A 17,526-nucleotide genomic window follows, 5' to 3' on the forward strand; every position below is an offset into this window, starting at 1 on the left:
TGTGAAAAAATTGTAATAACAACAAACACTGCAGAGAAATATTTCACTGCTAATCTTTAACATGGGGCAGTGAAAAAGAGAAATCTGAATTAGACAATGACAACTGTGAGATTTGAATGAGAGTGATTGTAATTAATTTTTTTAATATAAAAACTTACATCTGCACATACAAAAACAAAGTGAGGAAAACTCAAAGTAATACAAAAGTCCTCTCACATAAAATCATCTTTTCTTGTAGACACAGGGCTTCAGCTGCAGACCAAACTTCTTCACATTTTCAGGAGCATTTCCTGACTTCAAGAACTCAAATGAGTAGAAATGAGTGTTTTCTGTGTCCTAAAGAGAGATATAAACAGAAACAATCATTCTTTGATGAGAATCTGCCACTAAATGGGTGTATTATTGAACAGGCTAACGAGTTTACATTTTTTCAGACTGGGTTGTCTCAGTAGCTTTTGTATATCTTGTACATCTCACCTCAAATCAATTAACGCAGACTTTTTATAAATGCCCTTGAGCTTGACTAGTGCTACAGTTGTCTGACTACTTAAAACACATTTACACTGCATGTCACACTCAGCTGTTCACACACTGACTGCAGAGGCTTATGGGAGATTTAATGGTTGTAAAGTTCTACATCACGATAAATTTGTCCTAAATTTTTTGTTTTGGTTTAAACAGCAATTAAAAGTCGACATGAAAACTTTATCAAATGAGCATCAAAAAAAGATACTTTGTTAACAAGGCTGTCAAAGTTTGATACTTTTTTGATATCACATGCTTTAAACAACTTAATTATTTTTGTTTGATGGGGCAGAAAATTACCAAAGTTATCAAGGAAAAACAGATCTACAAGGCATGTTTTAAATCCAAAGCTCCTTATCAGTCAAGTCTTTATCAATACCACGAGTATCAATATTTATCTGTTGTTTGGTGGAAAGACAAACTACAATTTGTTTTTAGCAGAAGTGAATGAGATGAGTAGATCTCGAGTTAAAAAGCTCAGGCCTCCATCTGTTATATCTGTTTTGATGAAAAACCAAACACATTTCTCATCCTCACAATTCAATTTCATCAGTTTTCTTGTTTTATTATGTATTACAGTTAACACGTGACATTTTACACACATCCTACTACAATTGCATAATCCAACTGTCCTTGAGCACACCATGAATATAACTGCTAGTCAGCTATTCTGTCAATTCCAACACAGATTTCTTCAATATTTCTAACTAACAGAGGCTACTCCAATGTTTGGGAGTGCTTTTAATGGACATTTTGAACAGAAGAGGAGCTGCTAAAGCTGGTGAGTGTATGCTACTCCTACAGTCTGAAATTATTTGGTTTTTATTTTCCATCAAGCTGTCAGTCAAAGGCAGGCTACTGCAATTTGCATTATTTTGACTCATAATACAGATGTGTTTTGCACTTATGAATTGATTAGTCTAAGCCTAATGTGCTTCTCAGGCCCACTTGTCTTGTCTGTGTCTCTGCTCTGAGACTGTCACAGTGAGTGATGCAGGCAGGGGAGTCTCCAGAGAGAAGACACAGGAATGCCTCCTCCTCCTCTCTGATGTGTTTTATATCTCTTCAGTCGACCAAACCTACATAAAAGGCCCTCTGGACATTATTTCCTGTGATACTAAAGCGTGCTGATCCCTAACAGTTATCTTGATAATTAAAATATGAACGCTATTATTACCTTGGGGAAATGTTATCACAGTTATCATTAATACCAGTGACCATTTCATCTCTAGCCGTCAGTATTGACTGTCACGTTCATAAGTATCCCTATACAGTCACACAGCATTGATGCAGCAGTGGGAGCAATTTGGAGTAGAATGCCTTAACTAAAGACACAATAACATGTGACTGCATTGCTTTATAAACGAACATGCTAAAAATTATTTTCCTCCACACTTTACACAAGCTGACCTCTTAACCATAATAAAGAAATGGGGACACATGCACCGACTACAGATTGAGTTGTATGACTTGGTAAACAGAGCACTCATTTTTGGCCCTTGTAAAAACAATGTAATCTTTTATGCTGTCTCACCTTGGACACCATCTTGAATCCGAGATTTGCCAGCCCAGTGATGAAGCTCCGCACGTTCTCAAATCTACTCGCCACTTCTGCTATTTTCAGGACACCCCTGCAAAAAAAATGCACAAAGTAGGTACAAAGACATAGTTTATGTGTAAGTCATATACACAGATATAACTGCACTTCCTGTACTGAATCAATGTGACATGTTTTACCCCATCTTTAGGACACGATTGGCCTCTGCTAGGAAATCTGCCAGGTTGATTCCCATGAGAGAAAGACAGAACACTACGATGTCCACAGAGCTGTCAGGAAGAGGAACCTGCACGCAGAAAATCCTCTAAATATTCATATAATCACAGAGAATATAAGTTAATGAGCATACAGAGATCTACACACTCACGTTAGCCATGTCGCACACTGTGACAAGCTCACAAGTAGCTGCCAAGTCGAAGCTGTGCACTTTGTTTTTCACACTGCGAGCGATTTTACAGTCGCCACAGCCGAAGTCAGCGACTACGAGAGAGGGGGGTCTGAAATAAAAATCCACCTTCATTAATATTACAGGAACAGCAAATCTTGATATGTTAGGTACAATATTCACAAACAGAAAAACCACCAGTGTTGTGTTTGCTGTAGTTGTTTATCTTCTCCAAAACTGCTGACATTTACACCACCATCGTCTCCCAGCAGCTAAATGAAACATCAATTAAACACCCACAGAGCAGCATCATCTCAGCATTACCCCTCGCTCCTGAGCAGACTAATTTAAAGGATTTACTGTACACTCCAGATAAATGGGGTGGGTAATGGAAGATCTGGACTAAAAACAAAATAGCATGTCCATTATAAAGGTCAGAAAGAGGCTGAAACTAAACAAGTCTGTCCAACTCAGAGGCGTTAAGATGCATTTTATCACACTGGCTTGACCGATGTCAGGATTTAAATTTTAACAAGCCTGTGACTCAGATTATTGATAACATTTACGACTCAAATATGTTGAATTAATGTAATAAAGGCACAATTAAATAAAAAGCGTTTTATGTCAAAGGACTTTTTAACTCTTTCTGTTATATGTTTTTGAGGAATGAAGTATAATCTCAGTTTACTTTCAGCAAATCCTTAGATTAAAAAAAAACAACCAAATGCCGCCAATAAATTCAAGAAATAACAAACATTGAAGCACGTTTAAAATGCAAAATTCAGTCCAACATCTCACCTTTTTCGAATGTATGAGATAATAGCATCCACAGGATTAGCAGGCCACCTCTGAACCTGTGCCGTGTATCCTCGGTGGTAGATCCCAAAGGCCTGTGGATCCTGTTTGAACATCCGCCTGGCCTCGCCACTGGTCGTGCTGTACAGAACTTCATTGATGTATCGGAAACGAGCCGCCTCCAGACGCTGCTCCATGCGGGACCTGAGGGAGGAGGAGCGGTCCTGTTTAACCTCTGGCTCTTGTCCTACTGCCTCTTCTTTACCCTCAGCTGGACTCTCCTGAGGGTCTTCTTCCTGGCTGTTGAGAATTTTACGAAGCTTTTCTCTTTTTAGACTCTGTTCTTTGCTCAGCTCTGGTTTCAGTCTTTTTGTTGGGGACTGTGGCTCATCTGGGATCTCCTCTTTAGGCTCAGCTACTTTCTGTTTGGATCCTGTTGCACCTTTTTCAACCTTGCCATCCTTTTCTTCGCCGAGTGTCTTTGCTGCAATTGTACAGGACACATCAATGTCCGCTTCTGTCTTTTTCCTCTTCTGTGCTTTACGCTCCTTGTCCTTCTTCTTGGCTGGTGTCTGACTGATGTTGTCACTATTATTGTTGTTAAATGAATCTGTTTTGACTTCTTCCTCTGGTTTGTTTTCCTCTGCTGATTCTGCTTTGGTTACTGCCTCCTCTGGCTTCTTCTCTTTGTATTTATTTTTACATCTCTTCTTGTTCTTCATTTTGTTTTTCCACTGTTGTCTGCTCAGTCTCTGTGTGCCCTCTGCTGTGTTTACACTTGCTTTTACAGATGTAGCTTTTTCTTTATCCTCTGTTTCGCCTGCAGGCGTTCTTTTAACCTTTTGGTCCCCTGTAGGAAAGAAACAATGTAACTAACATCTTATAGTTTAATCTACGAACTTTAATACACTCTGAGTTATTAAATTAAACACCAACCCCTTAAATGAATTAACTTCAGACCTTAAAGCGGTTTATTACTCACCAAATTTCTTGTCTTTCCGCTTCTTTTTTGCTACAACTTTCTCCTCCTCTGGAGTCTGATGTATGTCACCGTTCTCTGCCTGCACTTCTGTAGTTACTGCTTGTTTTCTCTTTTTCTTTCGTTTCTTTTTCTTCTTCTTGCCATGGGACACAGCCCCCTCTGTCTCACTGTCACTGTCCTGCTGATGCTCGTCCCTATTCCACTCTGGTACTGATCCCAACGTCTGCAGCGTCCGCAGCAGGCTCTTCTTCCCAACAGGCTTGGGCTGAGAGGAGATAAATACAGAAAATATAATTAAATATCTTAAGGTATGCAGCAATGATTTTTTTCTATATCAAAACAAAAAGCAAAGAGGAGCTTCTATTTAAAGTTTGTTATGTTGCAAAATAAACTCCTGTGGGAAACAACCAGTCAAATAACAGTATTATGTTATTGCACAGTATCTTTTTCCCCATGTGTATTTCAGTTTTAGATTCATGTTCATGTTTCTGTTTAGTGCTGCTTATTACACATCCAATCAATTTGACTCAGGTGTTTTGTTGTATAAGAATAACAAATCACATAGGAGAAGAAGAGATACTTTTAAAAAACTACTAATTACAAATGTAAAACAGTAAATAACCATTTCTGTTATTGAAACTTTCACTACAAATCAAACTAGGCAACTGTCTTGTATTTAGGATTTACACACACACACAAAAGGCACAGTTTAATCATATAAAAAGCCAATGCAAAAGTGCTCCTTAACAAATACAAATTTCACCTGGCTAAATCATAGGTGCATATTATTTTGTTTTGTTTTATTTTGTTTTTACTTTTGTTTTTCATTTTAGTTCAGTTTTCATTAGTTTTTACTGCTGTTTTGTCATTTTAGTTTTTATCATGCAAAAAAATGCTTTTTTTCTATTTTATTGTATCTTTTTTTAAGTTTTGGCATTAGTTTAAGATTTTTTCATATCATAGGACAATGGTAATGGGAGTGACCTCAAAAGGGCCAGAAAAATTAAATGTCATACAATGTAAAAAAAAAGAAAAAAAAAGAAAAACATTCAGAAAGACTACTCTTCATTATTATTATCCTTATTTCATTTATTTAACTTTGATTAATTGAGTATAACTTAAGACCTAAATTACAAATGTGTGAAGTACTAACGAATCAAATCAGGCCATTTTACACCCCAGGCTTGGGTGTACATGTCAGTCAGTAAGCTGCTGTCGATTTAAACTAAGGAAGTTCTGTCTGAAATTGATTTTAATTTAGATCCGTTCAATAAGCATATAATACCGTTTTAGTTAACTTTCGTTTTTTTTGTAAAGCGTCATTTTTATTTTCGTTTCAGTTTACCAAACTAATTTTTTGCCTTTTAGCTTTAGTTAGTTTTAGGTAACCATAACAACCTTGCTTGTAAATACCACTTGCATATTATGACACCATTAACGACTTCTACGACCTCTGATATCGGCTCATGGGTTCTGTATGATCTTGATTCAAAACTAATTGTATGTCATTAATAACAAGATGGTTTGTACTTTTCCAGTCATAACACGGAGAAAAAACAAACAAGCAACAACCAACTAACTTTAAACTGTGCCTCATTACAGCGTCGAATCGATGCACTTCGCCACCGTATAAATGAATGGTCGTAAACCACCACAGTTATCTCAGTATAAACTGCAGTCATTCGTACCTGAGCATTTGTGCTGCTGTTCGCCTTCTTCGGTGAGATTCTGTGTACAGTTTCACTCAGGACTTTTGCGTCTGGATCGTCACTCCAGTCTTCTTCTTCTATAAACATGTTTCCTCGAGATCTATGGTAGAGAGAGATTCAAATCACTGTTGAAAGACACGAAAATAAAACGATTTACTGTCAGTGTTATCGACTCAAACCTATGCTTATTTACCCAGTGACTCTTCACGAGTTGATTCTCACGTCGTTTAACGTTTGTTGGTTGTTTTCAATTTTTATAACAAATGGTTTCACTAATGAACATGTCAGCATTAAATATGTGAAGAAATAAAATACTGTGGAGGAAAAAGCCACGTTGGGCTCGCTCATGAGCATGGAAGAAGCAAAACACGACTACAGGCGCTTATTGATGACGTAAACAAACGATAGCGTGATGGGAAATGAAGTTTTGACCTGTCCTCTTTCCGTTCGTTATACATTTTACCAGGGACAGGAAACTGTGCTTATTATAATATCAGAAACTTCTTTGATAGTGCTTTGAAGTTTCTATTTCTTTTCTTACGTTTATTTTTAATAAGAGTTTCAAAGTAAGAGTTACAGCCGATAATATCAACTAATCACTGGAATATAGCCTAACAAAACATTATCCAGGAATTTAAGATTATTATGATAATGATTCAATTTTTGATATATTTGGTGTTTGTTCCTGACTGCACGAGGGTCCTCCACGGCTTTTGTTTTTTTTAATGTTTACAGTCTATTGATATTTCAGAATGACTCATTGGCAGCATTAAGACAGGAGCCAGGCCATCCCTTGCACTACCCTGCCTTAACACACTAAGTAATACATCTACAAGGCACCTCTAAAAAGTTTGCAAACCATTACTAGTAAAGAATTGTTATACATTTAGATTTCAACTCTACACTAAATGCACTTTTTGAGTGGACAAAGTCAACGAATCTGATAAACCCTAAGTGTTTCAGTTATTACTGTCATCCAGATTTATACTTCTGACTATCTCAGTGTACTTTTGAACAAGGGTTACTTTAACATTAAAGATACACAGAATTACTGCCTTGAATTGCAACCCTAGAAACATATAAAATGTTAAAATCTGAATTTAAGAAAGGAAAGAACTACTACGTGTAGATACTAAATTTAACTGTTGGCAATAAGAGCTGTTTTTTGTGAGGACGATCTGTTTTAACTTTTATGATTCACTAAACAATTTTTCAGTTACAAAGAAAAACACTGCCCCCCCCCCCCAAAAAAAATACAACAATAATGAAAAGGCAGTACATTTTCCAGCTGTTTTTCCATTTATATTTACAACAACATAACCTCTAAAGCTAAACTTGAAAATGAGACTTTATCTGTTTTATCTATTTGGCTTTCTTTATTTTATTTGGCCTTATTTGTTGATTAATTTTGCTTTGTTTCTATTTATTTGGCTTTATCTGATTTAGTTTATTTAGCTTTGTTTGTTTTGTTAATTTAGCTTTATTTGCTTCATTTATTTTGCGTTATCTGTTTCATTTTTTTGTTTTGTTTGTTTAATTAATTTGGCTTTATATTTAGCTTTATTTGTTTGATTCATTTAATTTTAATTTTTTTGGGGCTTTTTGATTCTTTTTTGTAAATGGCTCTATTTGTTTTTAATCATTTGGCTTATTTGCATGAATGTATTTGGCTATATTTGTTCTATTCATTTATCTGGATTTATTAGTTTGAAGTATTTTGGCCTTATTTTTTTTATCTTAGTGACTTTATTAATCATATTAATTTAGCTTCATTAACTTTATTGATTTGGCTTCATTTGTTTCTTTTATTTAAGTCCATTTGTTTTATTCATTTGGCTTTACTTGTGGTTTAAAAAACTATGACCTGAGGCTGTGAATTTTTTCGCTTCCTGCTGCCTGTAGGGGGCGCGGCGCTCTCTGCTTCCATTCAACGTTACCACGTAACTTACGGAGGCCGGTGGTGGTGAGGGTGTGGACGTCCCACAGCATTCAATCTACTGGATAACCTGCTAACAACTTCTGCGCTCTGTAACTGTATTACATCGCAACGGACGGATATAACTGGTAAGTTAAATCCATATGGGAACACATTTACTGTCACCCTGAACAGTTTCACTGTCTGTTTAGTATTTAAATCCGTAACGTTAACGTTTATAACGGAGGCAGCGGCGTTGGAACAGTTGGTTAGCTTGTTAGCTTAACCTGCCTGTTGTATCTTATTTAGTCATGTCGAGGTTTCCGGCTTTGGCGATATTGACGACCCACTTTTGGTTACAAGAGGGCAATAATGTTTTTAATGGTACACCCTGTAGTTTATTGGATAACCAGCTATGTTAACTCACTTATACGAGCTACTGTCTTGTGCTAGCTTGATAGCAGGTAGTCAGAGTGCAGTGAAGGCAGTAAGTCGCCAGTGGTGAACTCATACTGTGCCTCCAGAGTGTTGCCATGTTCTGTTTAATAGCTTGGAATAGGTTTAATGTAAACTCCTCATTGGTGGCTGTAGCTCTAGTTGTGTTGTCTTCTTCGTTACGTTTGAAGTGGCTGTTTTACGCAAACTTACAGTTCAAGCATATTCACCCCTTCATTCAATCGTGTGGTGCAGGGTATACGCAGGTACAACTACGTATTGCTCAGTCCGAAGAGTTTATCCACTTTTCAACCCCCTCTCCAAGGATGGCAAGGACAAACAAAAAGTAATCTGCAAACACTAGTGTTTTCCTTCCCAATACATTGCCCCCCACTGCTGAAGAGTATGGAATAAAATGCAGAATCATGTCGTTGCCTCAGCTTATAGTCAGTGGGCCAGCAGTGATGGTCAAATCTGGTCTTCAAGTCTAATATCTTAATGATCCCTACTCCCTGAAGTAAAGCAGCAGAAGTTAGGTGATAAGCATTCTTGTTAGTCATACCATTATGTGTAGTCTCCAGTATTTTCAAAGATACATCAATGCAGACAACAAATAAGCTGACCATAGATAAAGTTTGGGAAGTGAGATATTTAAACTTGACCATCTCCCTTTAGCCATAGTGTTAATAAGGGTGTGGTTTGGTTTTTAAATCATAAAATACGAGTCACAATGCTGTGAGCACACAGTATTACAAAGTTGGATAAGATTACCTAACACCAGGGTTTTTGGAGACTTGGCTTTCTTCTTTTTAAGGCTGTTAGAGAGGATTTCCCTGTCTGGAGATAGGATTGATTAGATATGTGATTACACACACAAAAAATATCTACATTCCATCCAATTTTCAGGCATCCTCGATCGTCCCAAATGAGGGACTGATGCTGACCAGGACCTTGCTGAACCCCTCGGGTTGCCCTTTTCATCTGTTCCAGTTTGGGTCGAAGTCTACGGCACTTTCACTGTAATAAGAGAGAAAACAAGCTGTGACAATGGATGATATCTTCACGCAGTGCCGGGAAGGCAATGCAGTGGCAGTTCGCTTATGGTTGGACAACACTGAGAACGACCTCAATCAAGGGTAAGCAAAGGTTTATTAGTGAACGTGTTTTCTTTTATTAGGATATTACTTGTTTCCAATAAAACAGAAACAAACAGATTTCCTGTCTCTATCTTGCTGCCTCTTACTGATGTTGCACAATTTTATGTACTCTGCAAAACTTGCCACAACACGAATTGGTTATGCTGATAATGCACATCAAGGAAATGTGTCATATACTGCAGTATCATTGCTTTCTTTGAATGTTGGTTTTTGAAGCCTGGTTTTTGGCACAGGCACAGAGCCCGCCCTTTTAGTCCCCTGTGAGATCTTGGCCTGTGATTGAACCCATTTCCTTGTGGGCTTATGTTTATGTCCTGAATGCCAGTGGAGTAATTCTAAAGCGTCATGTTGGACAGGAAGCTTGCCCTGATGGTAGAGTTAATCATGCTTTTTGCTGTTGCTGCAATTAGATATAGTCGCAACATGAATAAAGTACATAGGGAGAATATTGGAGGATTCTGTGAGATTTCAAATGTTTTGTAAACAAAATAGCTGGCTGGTAGTTACAGTTCATCGCTTAACGTCTGTATCCTTAGCTGACTCTGGAAAAAAACTTGGCATAGCTCTTCATTGAAGAAGTAGTGGCCACCCTGGAAGTTTCTCTTTTGGGTTTGTCTGCCCCAGATTTAGACTTCTGCTGTTTGTTTTCAGAGCAAACATGGAAAGAGTTAATTTATTATGGTGGGTGTGTAATTTGCTGCTGCTCCCTCTGTTTTTTCCTTTATTTCAGTATATTTGCAGTGAGGAGGTTAATCACATTAACATCTGGTTAAATTGTTTTTAAACTCTTGCTGATTTATTTGCAATAAGGCCGTAGAAATGCACTTGAGGAAGGCTAAGACTGCGGTTTCTTTTCCATAATGCATCTTGATACTGTACTAATGGTACCACTGCTGGAATAAAATGAGAATTGGGCATCCATGTCAAAATGTCAAAAGGATTCATCAAAACTTTCACATTTATGCAGAAATAAGAGGTCTGGTTTATTTTTAAAGACTTTGACTTCCTTATTTAAAAGAAATTAACATTTTGTTAGACTGAATGATTTCATCCACCCAACGTGGATCCATCCACCCCTACATGTGACTCGTCCATTAGCTGATTACATGTCAAGTTCCCTTTTCCAGCTGATATATCTTCCTACAGCGGGGGTAGAACACACTTACTCTTCCCTTTACAGAGCTGCCAATTCTCTCATGACACTATTTTAGTAAACCTGCCATATTTCAGCCTATCAGATCCTCACTGCAACATCTTCTGAGCTCCTGGATAATGGTGTGTTTAGACTGATGTAGTGCCCAGACAAAGAGTAGTAGAGGAATGCTGAATCTCCTTACAAGGAATAACATAGAGGCCCCGAGGGACCCATCTACCACCTACCAAAACTCAGAGAGAGGGGGAGGAGATTATTGTAGCAGTGTAGTGGGGCAGGGCTTTAAGAGTTATGTGTGACGACGAGACAGGGAATCTTTGTGTCTGTGCGTGTGTGCCAAATAGTGAATTTTTCTACAGAGAAATGGAGCACATCACCTCCCCTCCTCCACCTACGTGCTTCCGGTATTCGTCTCCCGGCGGTATTAGATAGCTCTGCTAATTTCCGCTCAACATTTCAATAAAGTCAAGAAGAGTTAATTACAAAGTTTCAAGCAAGTTCTCCAAAATGTTTACAGTATAGTAAACATCTCAAACTCTTTTTCTCAATAACACTACTTTATGTTTGTTTGAAATAAATGCTAGAAGGCCATTTTACCTTCTTTTTTCCCATTCACTGCCATTTGGTTCACTATCATGTCATATTTGGTGCTGAAAAAAAACAAGTTTTTAAGGCTGTAATTGTTTCAACAACAACCTATCTCCCTTTGTTTATCAAAGAAAATTATGAATCCATTCTACCAAGGATAGTTATGTCTTGAAAATCTTTTATTTTGAGCCCCAAACCAAAAGATTCAGCATTTACTTAAAGCTGCCTGGGGCCCAAATGTACACCTTCGACAGGTTTTCTTTATCCAAACATTAAACACACATACACAAACAAATAAATCCCATAAAGATGAGTTGATTGTGAAAATTAGAGTCCTTACATGTACATTGTTTAAAATTCCAGGTTAAGGCTGGCTCAGACTACTGTGTGTGAATTCAGCCAGATTTTGGGTCAACTGTATCATTGTAGCTCGTCATCAAACAGTGAGCCAGAATATGTGCATCAGGAATGACAAACGCTCTTGCAGTGTGACACAATCAACGTAACATCCACGATGCCCCACGACCTCGATTCAGCAAGACCAGCATGTCTGAATCTTTCCTGCATTGTGGTCTAGTTTGACACCCTGACCTGGTGTCAACAACATGTATCATGGTGTCTACCAGTAGGAGAGCATTTTCTCCTTATCTTTTTAATCATTTACCAAGTTGACATAACACAACTCCTCACTTTTCTCCCCCCGAAGGGTTTATGTGTAAACACAGTGAAGCTGTAGTTATTGGCTGGGTTAACTAGGCTAATTTTCTTGACATGTTATTACATTCATACCTCAAGTTCGATTTGAAGGAGAGCCGGACCTTATTGCCTTCCTCTTGACACATCAGGATGAGTCTTTTGTATTTGTGATCGACACTTTGACCCACCTCCCCAACAACCTGTAGTATGACCAGACTGTTGGCCGAGACAGTATTTTTGTTGCATAGTCTGTCATGGTGCTGGAAAGACTAAAAAATCGTCGTGAAATTATTTGCCAATGGGCGTTGTTTGTCAACAGGGCTGATTTAATCTGATACTGATGTTTATGTGCATCCTTAATATCCAATCATTAAAACGTGCCACAAAGGTAGGCGAACACAAATTTTAGAATTTGTAGGTCGTGTATACAGATGGCCTGGGTTCAAGCCCAGCCTGTGGCTCCTTTCTGACGTCTCCCCCCAATATCTCATCCCTGTCTCTGACTCTATCAACTGTCCTCCTCTATCAATGACAGCACAAAAGCCGAAAGATATCTTAAAAAACATTGTTTTATTTTAAAAGAAGTAGTTTCCAGTTAGTCAGTTGTTTCTTTATTTGAACTCAGAGTTGCTGACTGAAGTTTAAGTACTTTAAATTAGCTGTCTGACTTCTTTCTGTTCTTGTTTGTATAAAAAAGATTGAATGCAGGATGTCTGGGTATAAGACTGTCAGACAAAAGTCAAATAGCAATCAACATAAACAGTCATATGAGTCTTGACCGGCAGTAGATTTTGTTTGGTGTACTCTATTTTTCAAAACACGTTAAGTATCATTCTCAATAAAAATATGTTTTAATTTCATCCCTAGATGTGTGGAAATAGTTTTTTTTTTAATTACAAATTTAGAAAAAATAAGGCACTATTTCTGACATCAATTATTTACTTTCCCAGCTGACCAGTATTTGTTGTCAAACTAAATACTTAGTTTGGTGCTTTTGTGTTTCTTTGGCCTAAAAGCGTGAACTATACCTCTGATGGCTGTATTTATCCTCTCTTCAAATGTGGACTCAGAGAAATCTCTGAATATGTGAGCAGAATGCTTTACTTTTCACACGATTGTTTTGGAGAGTAGGTCACATTTTTTTTCTAGAATTTATCGTGCTGTTGATGTTTCAGCTTGTTTAGTGAGGAGTTGTGCCCTGACTGGTGGAACCCTGGACACTCGCATATTTTTTTTTACATCTTTATAATGTTTCAGTATGTCTTACATTGTTTTCCTTCTCTTAAATGCATTGTTCAGTACTACATCTGTTCTGTAATTTTGTGTCATAATAGATGTCTCTGTATACCTTGCTGGCTTCAAATCTACCTGCGGGTACAAAAAGAGAACCTGAACATGAACCAGGTTGTGTGATTACAAGTTTTTAATTATAACCTCAGTATGAATACAGATTTAATGAATAAACCTGTGATGTATGAGCAGAACTGTGAATGTGTGACCTTGCAGTGGTTAGTGTTGCAACCAGACAGAGGTGAAGCAGCTTGTTGGAGCACGTAGACATGATTTCAGAATAAGCAGAGCTGTGAAAAAGTCAACACAGTTTATCATACTAAACAAAGCTCTGATACAGCTTGTTTGTATTATGAACAGATAAGATAACTAAACTTAAAACAAAAAGTAAGGAAATTTGTGTTTAGTAGATTATTTCTTTGTTGTAACAATGCTTCTTGGCAATAAATTTTATACCATTGGAAAGCCTGTTTATTACCCTTTTAAATGATGCCACAATGTAAGGAACATGCATTTGTGGGATGAGCAGCAGAGCTGAGTATGTGGGTTGCGCCCATGAAAAATGTGCCAAATCTTCTCTTCCAATGCCAGACAGCTGATTCTGCCATTGACTCTTATTTGGTGTTTGGTGGATTGGATGATTGAAGTTTGAAGAAACAAGACATGCTGACAATTTAACAATTTGTTTGTTTAACAAACAGGAGCCTCAGTAGTGTGTGGAAGAACATACACAGCCACAACAGCCTGGCTCCTCCTCCTCATGCTGGTCACCAGCCTGGCCACACACAGCTGTGGGATGGCATCCCATTCTTCAACCAGCATTTGTCGCAAGTCAGCCAACGTGGTTGTGCTGGTCACTCTGGCACAAACAGCACACCCAAGCTGACCCCACAAGTGTTCAATGGGGTTAAGGTCAGGACTGCTGGCAGGCCATTCCATCCTCTCCACTCCCAAATTCTGGAGGTAGTCTCTGATAAACCCCACTCTGTTAGGGCGAGTGTTGTCATCTTGGAGGATAGAGTTCTTGCTGACAGGGTGAGAAAATGGTATTCTTGGGGTGTTGTCTTCTTGGGACACCTACTTTGCGGCCTGTCTCTGATATTCCCCGTTATATGGAACTTGGCCTTCAGTTTGGAGATGGTACTAGGGTTCACTCCAACTTGGTTTTGCAGAACACCAGCTTGAAGTTGCCCAACTGACAGGCCCTATCCAGATCAGTCAAACGTGGCATGCCGATTCTTAAAGCAGACATCTACTGATCACTGTAGCAGGGCCCATGCTCACAGGTGCTGCCAATCAGGCACCTGACTGGCAGCACCTGGGGGTACCAGAAGCTCAAAACAATAGTCAGTGGCATCAGCAAAATCAGCTGTTTGGCATTGGCAGAGAAGATTTGGCACATTTTTCATGGGGGCAAACGGACAAACCCACCCGATCACATAACCTCCTTGGTGGAGGTAAAAAAGGGGAAATGTCACTGACTATAAATCTGACAGCAAATATTGTGCATGTTCGTGCGAGACGTTTGTAAGTGCATTGTGCACCTATTTTATGACTAAGCAGAGGCAAACATCATTGTTTGTTGTCAACCAGTGTTTATATGGTACTGTCTGCTCAGCTGCAAGGCTCTGCTTCATGTGCTGCAGAAAGTATTGAGAACGGGTATTCATACCATATCTGTTTGGTACGGGCCTCTCGGCAGACATGTACCAAACAGGTACACATGGAGCGAAGCTCATACACAGACGTAAAACCAGAGAACAGCTCACTATCACACACTGTCCTGGCAAACACACAACCACAGCAAACAACAGCAACAGCCTGAATATTCCCAGATAGAAGTGTCCTGTTTAGGAACACTTGGTTTCCCAGTAAAATACAACAGTGGACAAAGACAACAACAGTAGCGCTGACATTATTTAGCCGGTGTGTTGCTGACAGCACTTTGTCCAGCGGACCAATCAAAGCATTTGAAAAGGCACCACTCAAACAAGAATGTTACTGTAATGAGTAGGAACAACAAAAGTCTCACCAGCCGGTTTTGAATTTCCCATGGTTTAAGATCTTTTTTATTCTAACAATGGTCCTCTGGCTTTAAACGCAGTACCTTCAGCTGTCAGCCTCAGAGGGGGGGAGAAAGAGGACTCCATCATGTCTGCAGCTGCGTCATAGGTAAAGTTATCCTCGGTTTTCACACGGCTCTAACCTCTTTAACTGCCAAGACGGGCTCGTTACTGTCGTAGAGCATTATCACCTGTTGGGCTTTAGCTACCTTGTACTCCTCAACCACTGATGTTATTGGCAGCTGCAGCTTGCTGGTTTAATACAAAAAAAAAAAAATCTGTTATTTATTTGTTTTAATTACCGTACCGAAAACGTACTGAACCATGACTTCAAAACCAAGGTACGTATCGAAGTGAAATTTTTCCATACTGTTACACCCCTAGTTGAGATCATTGTATACTGTTAAGTCAGAACATGCTCCACTGTGCAATGATCATTGCCTCAAGCAAATTTTGACATGGGCAGGCTCATGAAAACAAAAACATGAACACTGGTGTATCTGAGACGCTCTCGTCAGCTGAACATATCAACCAACCTATGTATTTGTCAGGGTCCGTATCAAATCAGTATTTAGCCATATTTTGTGTAGAATTATGTTCTTTCTATTTAGTGTATGTTCAGTGTTATATCATGGAGCAGAAATGACTTGTTGATGTTTGATAAGGGAACAGAATGAAAAAAGAGGGACACCGTTAGCTGAGTGGTGATTTCCAAAGCACCAGAGGCTTTTGGCTTAGAAGTGGGTGACCCAGGTTGAAATCAGTCCTGTGGTTCCTTCCCTGTCCTGCTTTCACTCCACCAGTTTCAGATTCCGTTCACTGTCCTATCCTGTCTAAATAAAGGGGACAAACAAATTAGTTAAAAAAGAATCACGAGGTAAACTCCATAAAGTTTATTTCACCAGTTGAAGAAATTTCACCATCATCCTCCAGTGCGACAGTTTTACTACATGCTGGCAAAGTGTTCTGAAACCCTTTCTTCTTCTGTTGATCTTCTTTCCTCTGTTAAAATGTGTCTGTGAGCTTGTTTCCTTTATCTGAGTCTTGTTATATGACCTGGCGGGGATGTCGGACCAGAGACATACAGGGTGCAGACAGGGCTCTTCCTCTGGCTTTTCCGTCTGCCAAACTGAGCGCTGTTGGCAGGTGGAAGTGCCTGAAATAAATTACCGCAGCCTGTGTGGAGGGGCTGAGCAGGAGAAAACCCTGGCACTCAAGTGCCTTTGGGTTGTGGGGATGAAGCAAGCTTAAAGGGGAAATCTATCCTATAAAAAGAGCCCCTGAATAGAAATACACACAGAAACCAGAGGGATAAGCTTCTCTGGATGTGAAAGTGGTAGATTCTGTGACATGTTGGGTGGTTTGGGGGCTTTTTTCTGTTTATCAGTTTGGGCTGAATGGTTTTCTTTTTGAAGGGCTTTTATTATAAAGGGACAGGACTATGAATGGAGTAGGAAATAAGGAAGAGAGAGTGGGAAAGCCATGCCAAATAAAGCTAGGGTCAGTCAAACCTTGGCTACCCACTTTGAGGAATTTATCCTCTGTCAAAGGGGAGTGCTGTCTAACTGCTTGACAAAGTGAGCTCGGGATGAAAATAATGATCGTTTGGGCTGAATGATAAAAGGAAAAGTGAGAAATGAATCATGCTTATCAAATATGAGCAACTTTTTGTGAAATTAAGTAAACTTTACATAATCTCTCAAGCTATCATCATAAATAAATAAAAGACAGGACGCCTGCCTCCTGCTGCTCAAAATATGAGCTCACTCAAACTTCCACACAGTTCTAAGGCTGTTCCTTCTGGGGGTGTTCTCCTGAATATTTTAAGCACTTGACATCCATTTTCCAAATTCTAATAGATTTTATGGTGGTAAACCTTGTGTGGACAGACATAGAGGCATGTTAATAATTATGCAAAACACAGGGAGGGCAGAATAATATCGACTGCAACTATTTTAACAACAAGATTCAATCTTCCTCTGCCACACTTATCTACGATGACTGTTGTGTTACATCTCTTCCCTGTTGGGGACACATTTGCCAACTTTGTGCAGACTGTGCACATTGATATTTTTTCGCCCTCTTGACAGTTTAGAAAACCATGTAGCATTTCCATATGGGGCAGTTAAAGCTAGTTTAAAGCTATTTTTAAGGACTAAATGTTTTGTTTTACTTTAATTTCTGCCATAGAATCATAGCTCCATTGGGAAGCAGAAGAGGAGGGATGAGGGAGCGTGGAGCTGCAAAGATAGAACATGCCATATGGTGATTTCTG

At 38.8% G+C, this 17,526-nt stretch overlaps 2 protein-coding genes across 4 annotated transcripts in view; one reads left to right on the forward strand and one right to left on the reverse strand.

Moving 5' to 3' along the window:
• On the reverse strand, nt 1-9,130 carry rrp8 (ribosomal RNA processing 8). 2 transcript variants are annotated; one of them, XM_041804762.1, is made up of 8 exons: nt 9,076-9,130; nt 5,934-6,054; nt 4,246-4,510; nt 3,267-4,113; nt 2,451-2,580; nt 2,263-2,369; nt 2,060-2,156; nt 1-336 (listed from the first exon to the last, which is right to left on the reverse strand). In XM_041804762.1, exons 2-8 carry the CDS (start codon nt 6,039-6,041, stop codon nt 223-225), a joined length of 1,668 nt encoding a protein of 555 aa, XP_041660696.1. In that variant the 5' UTR covers nt 6,042-6,054; nt 9,076-9,130; the 3' UTR covers nt 1-222. The 2 variants fall into 2 exon arrangements, with proteins under 2 accessions (XP_041660696.1, XP_041660688.1); XM_041804754.1 differs by lacking the exon at nt 9,076-9,130 and adding an exon at nt 6,148-6,321 and having other exon boundaries at nt 3-336.
• LOC121521052 (integrin-linked protein kinase) overlaps nt 7,910-17,526 on the forward strand; it is a 21,935-nt gene continuing 12,318 nt past the window's right edge. For both annotated transcript variants that reach the window (XM_041804772.1, XM_041804778.1), the window contains exons 1-2: nt 7,910-8,018; nt 9,211-9,440. In XM_041804772.1, coding sequence (XP_041660706.1) covers nt 9,352-9,440 — 89 coding nt within the window. In that variant the 5' untranslated portion in view covers nt 7,910-8,018; nt 9,211-9,351. The remainder of the gene's footprint in view (nt 8,019-9,210; nt 9,441-17,526) is intronic.

This window comes from Cheilinus undulatus, linkage group 2 (assembly GCF_018320785.1).
Source record: "Cheilinus undulatus linkage group 2, ASM1832078v1, whole genome shotgun sequence".
Lineage (NCBI taxonomy): Eukaryota > Metazoa > Chordata > Actinopteri > Labriformes > Labridae > Cheilinus > Cheilinus undulatus.

Excerpts from the sequence above, each read along its gene's own strand:
- rrp8 (XM_041804762.1), bottom strand. The coding sequence starts at position 6,041 with ATGTTTATAGAAGAAGAAGACTGGAGTGACGATCCAGACGCAAAAGTC. Across the intron at positions 4,511-5,933 it reads ACAGCAGCACAAATGCTCAG|CCCAAGCCTGTTGGGAAGAA; the intron begins GTACGAATGACT and ends ATCTCCTCTCAG. Across the intron at positions 2,370-2,450 it reads CAGTGTGCGACATGGCTAAC|GTTCCTCTTCCTGACAGCTC; the intron begins GTGAGTGTGTAG and ends TTCTGCGTGCAG.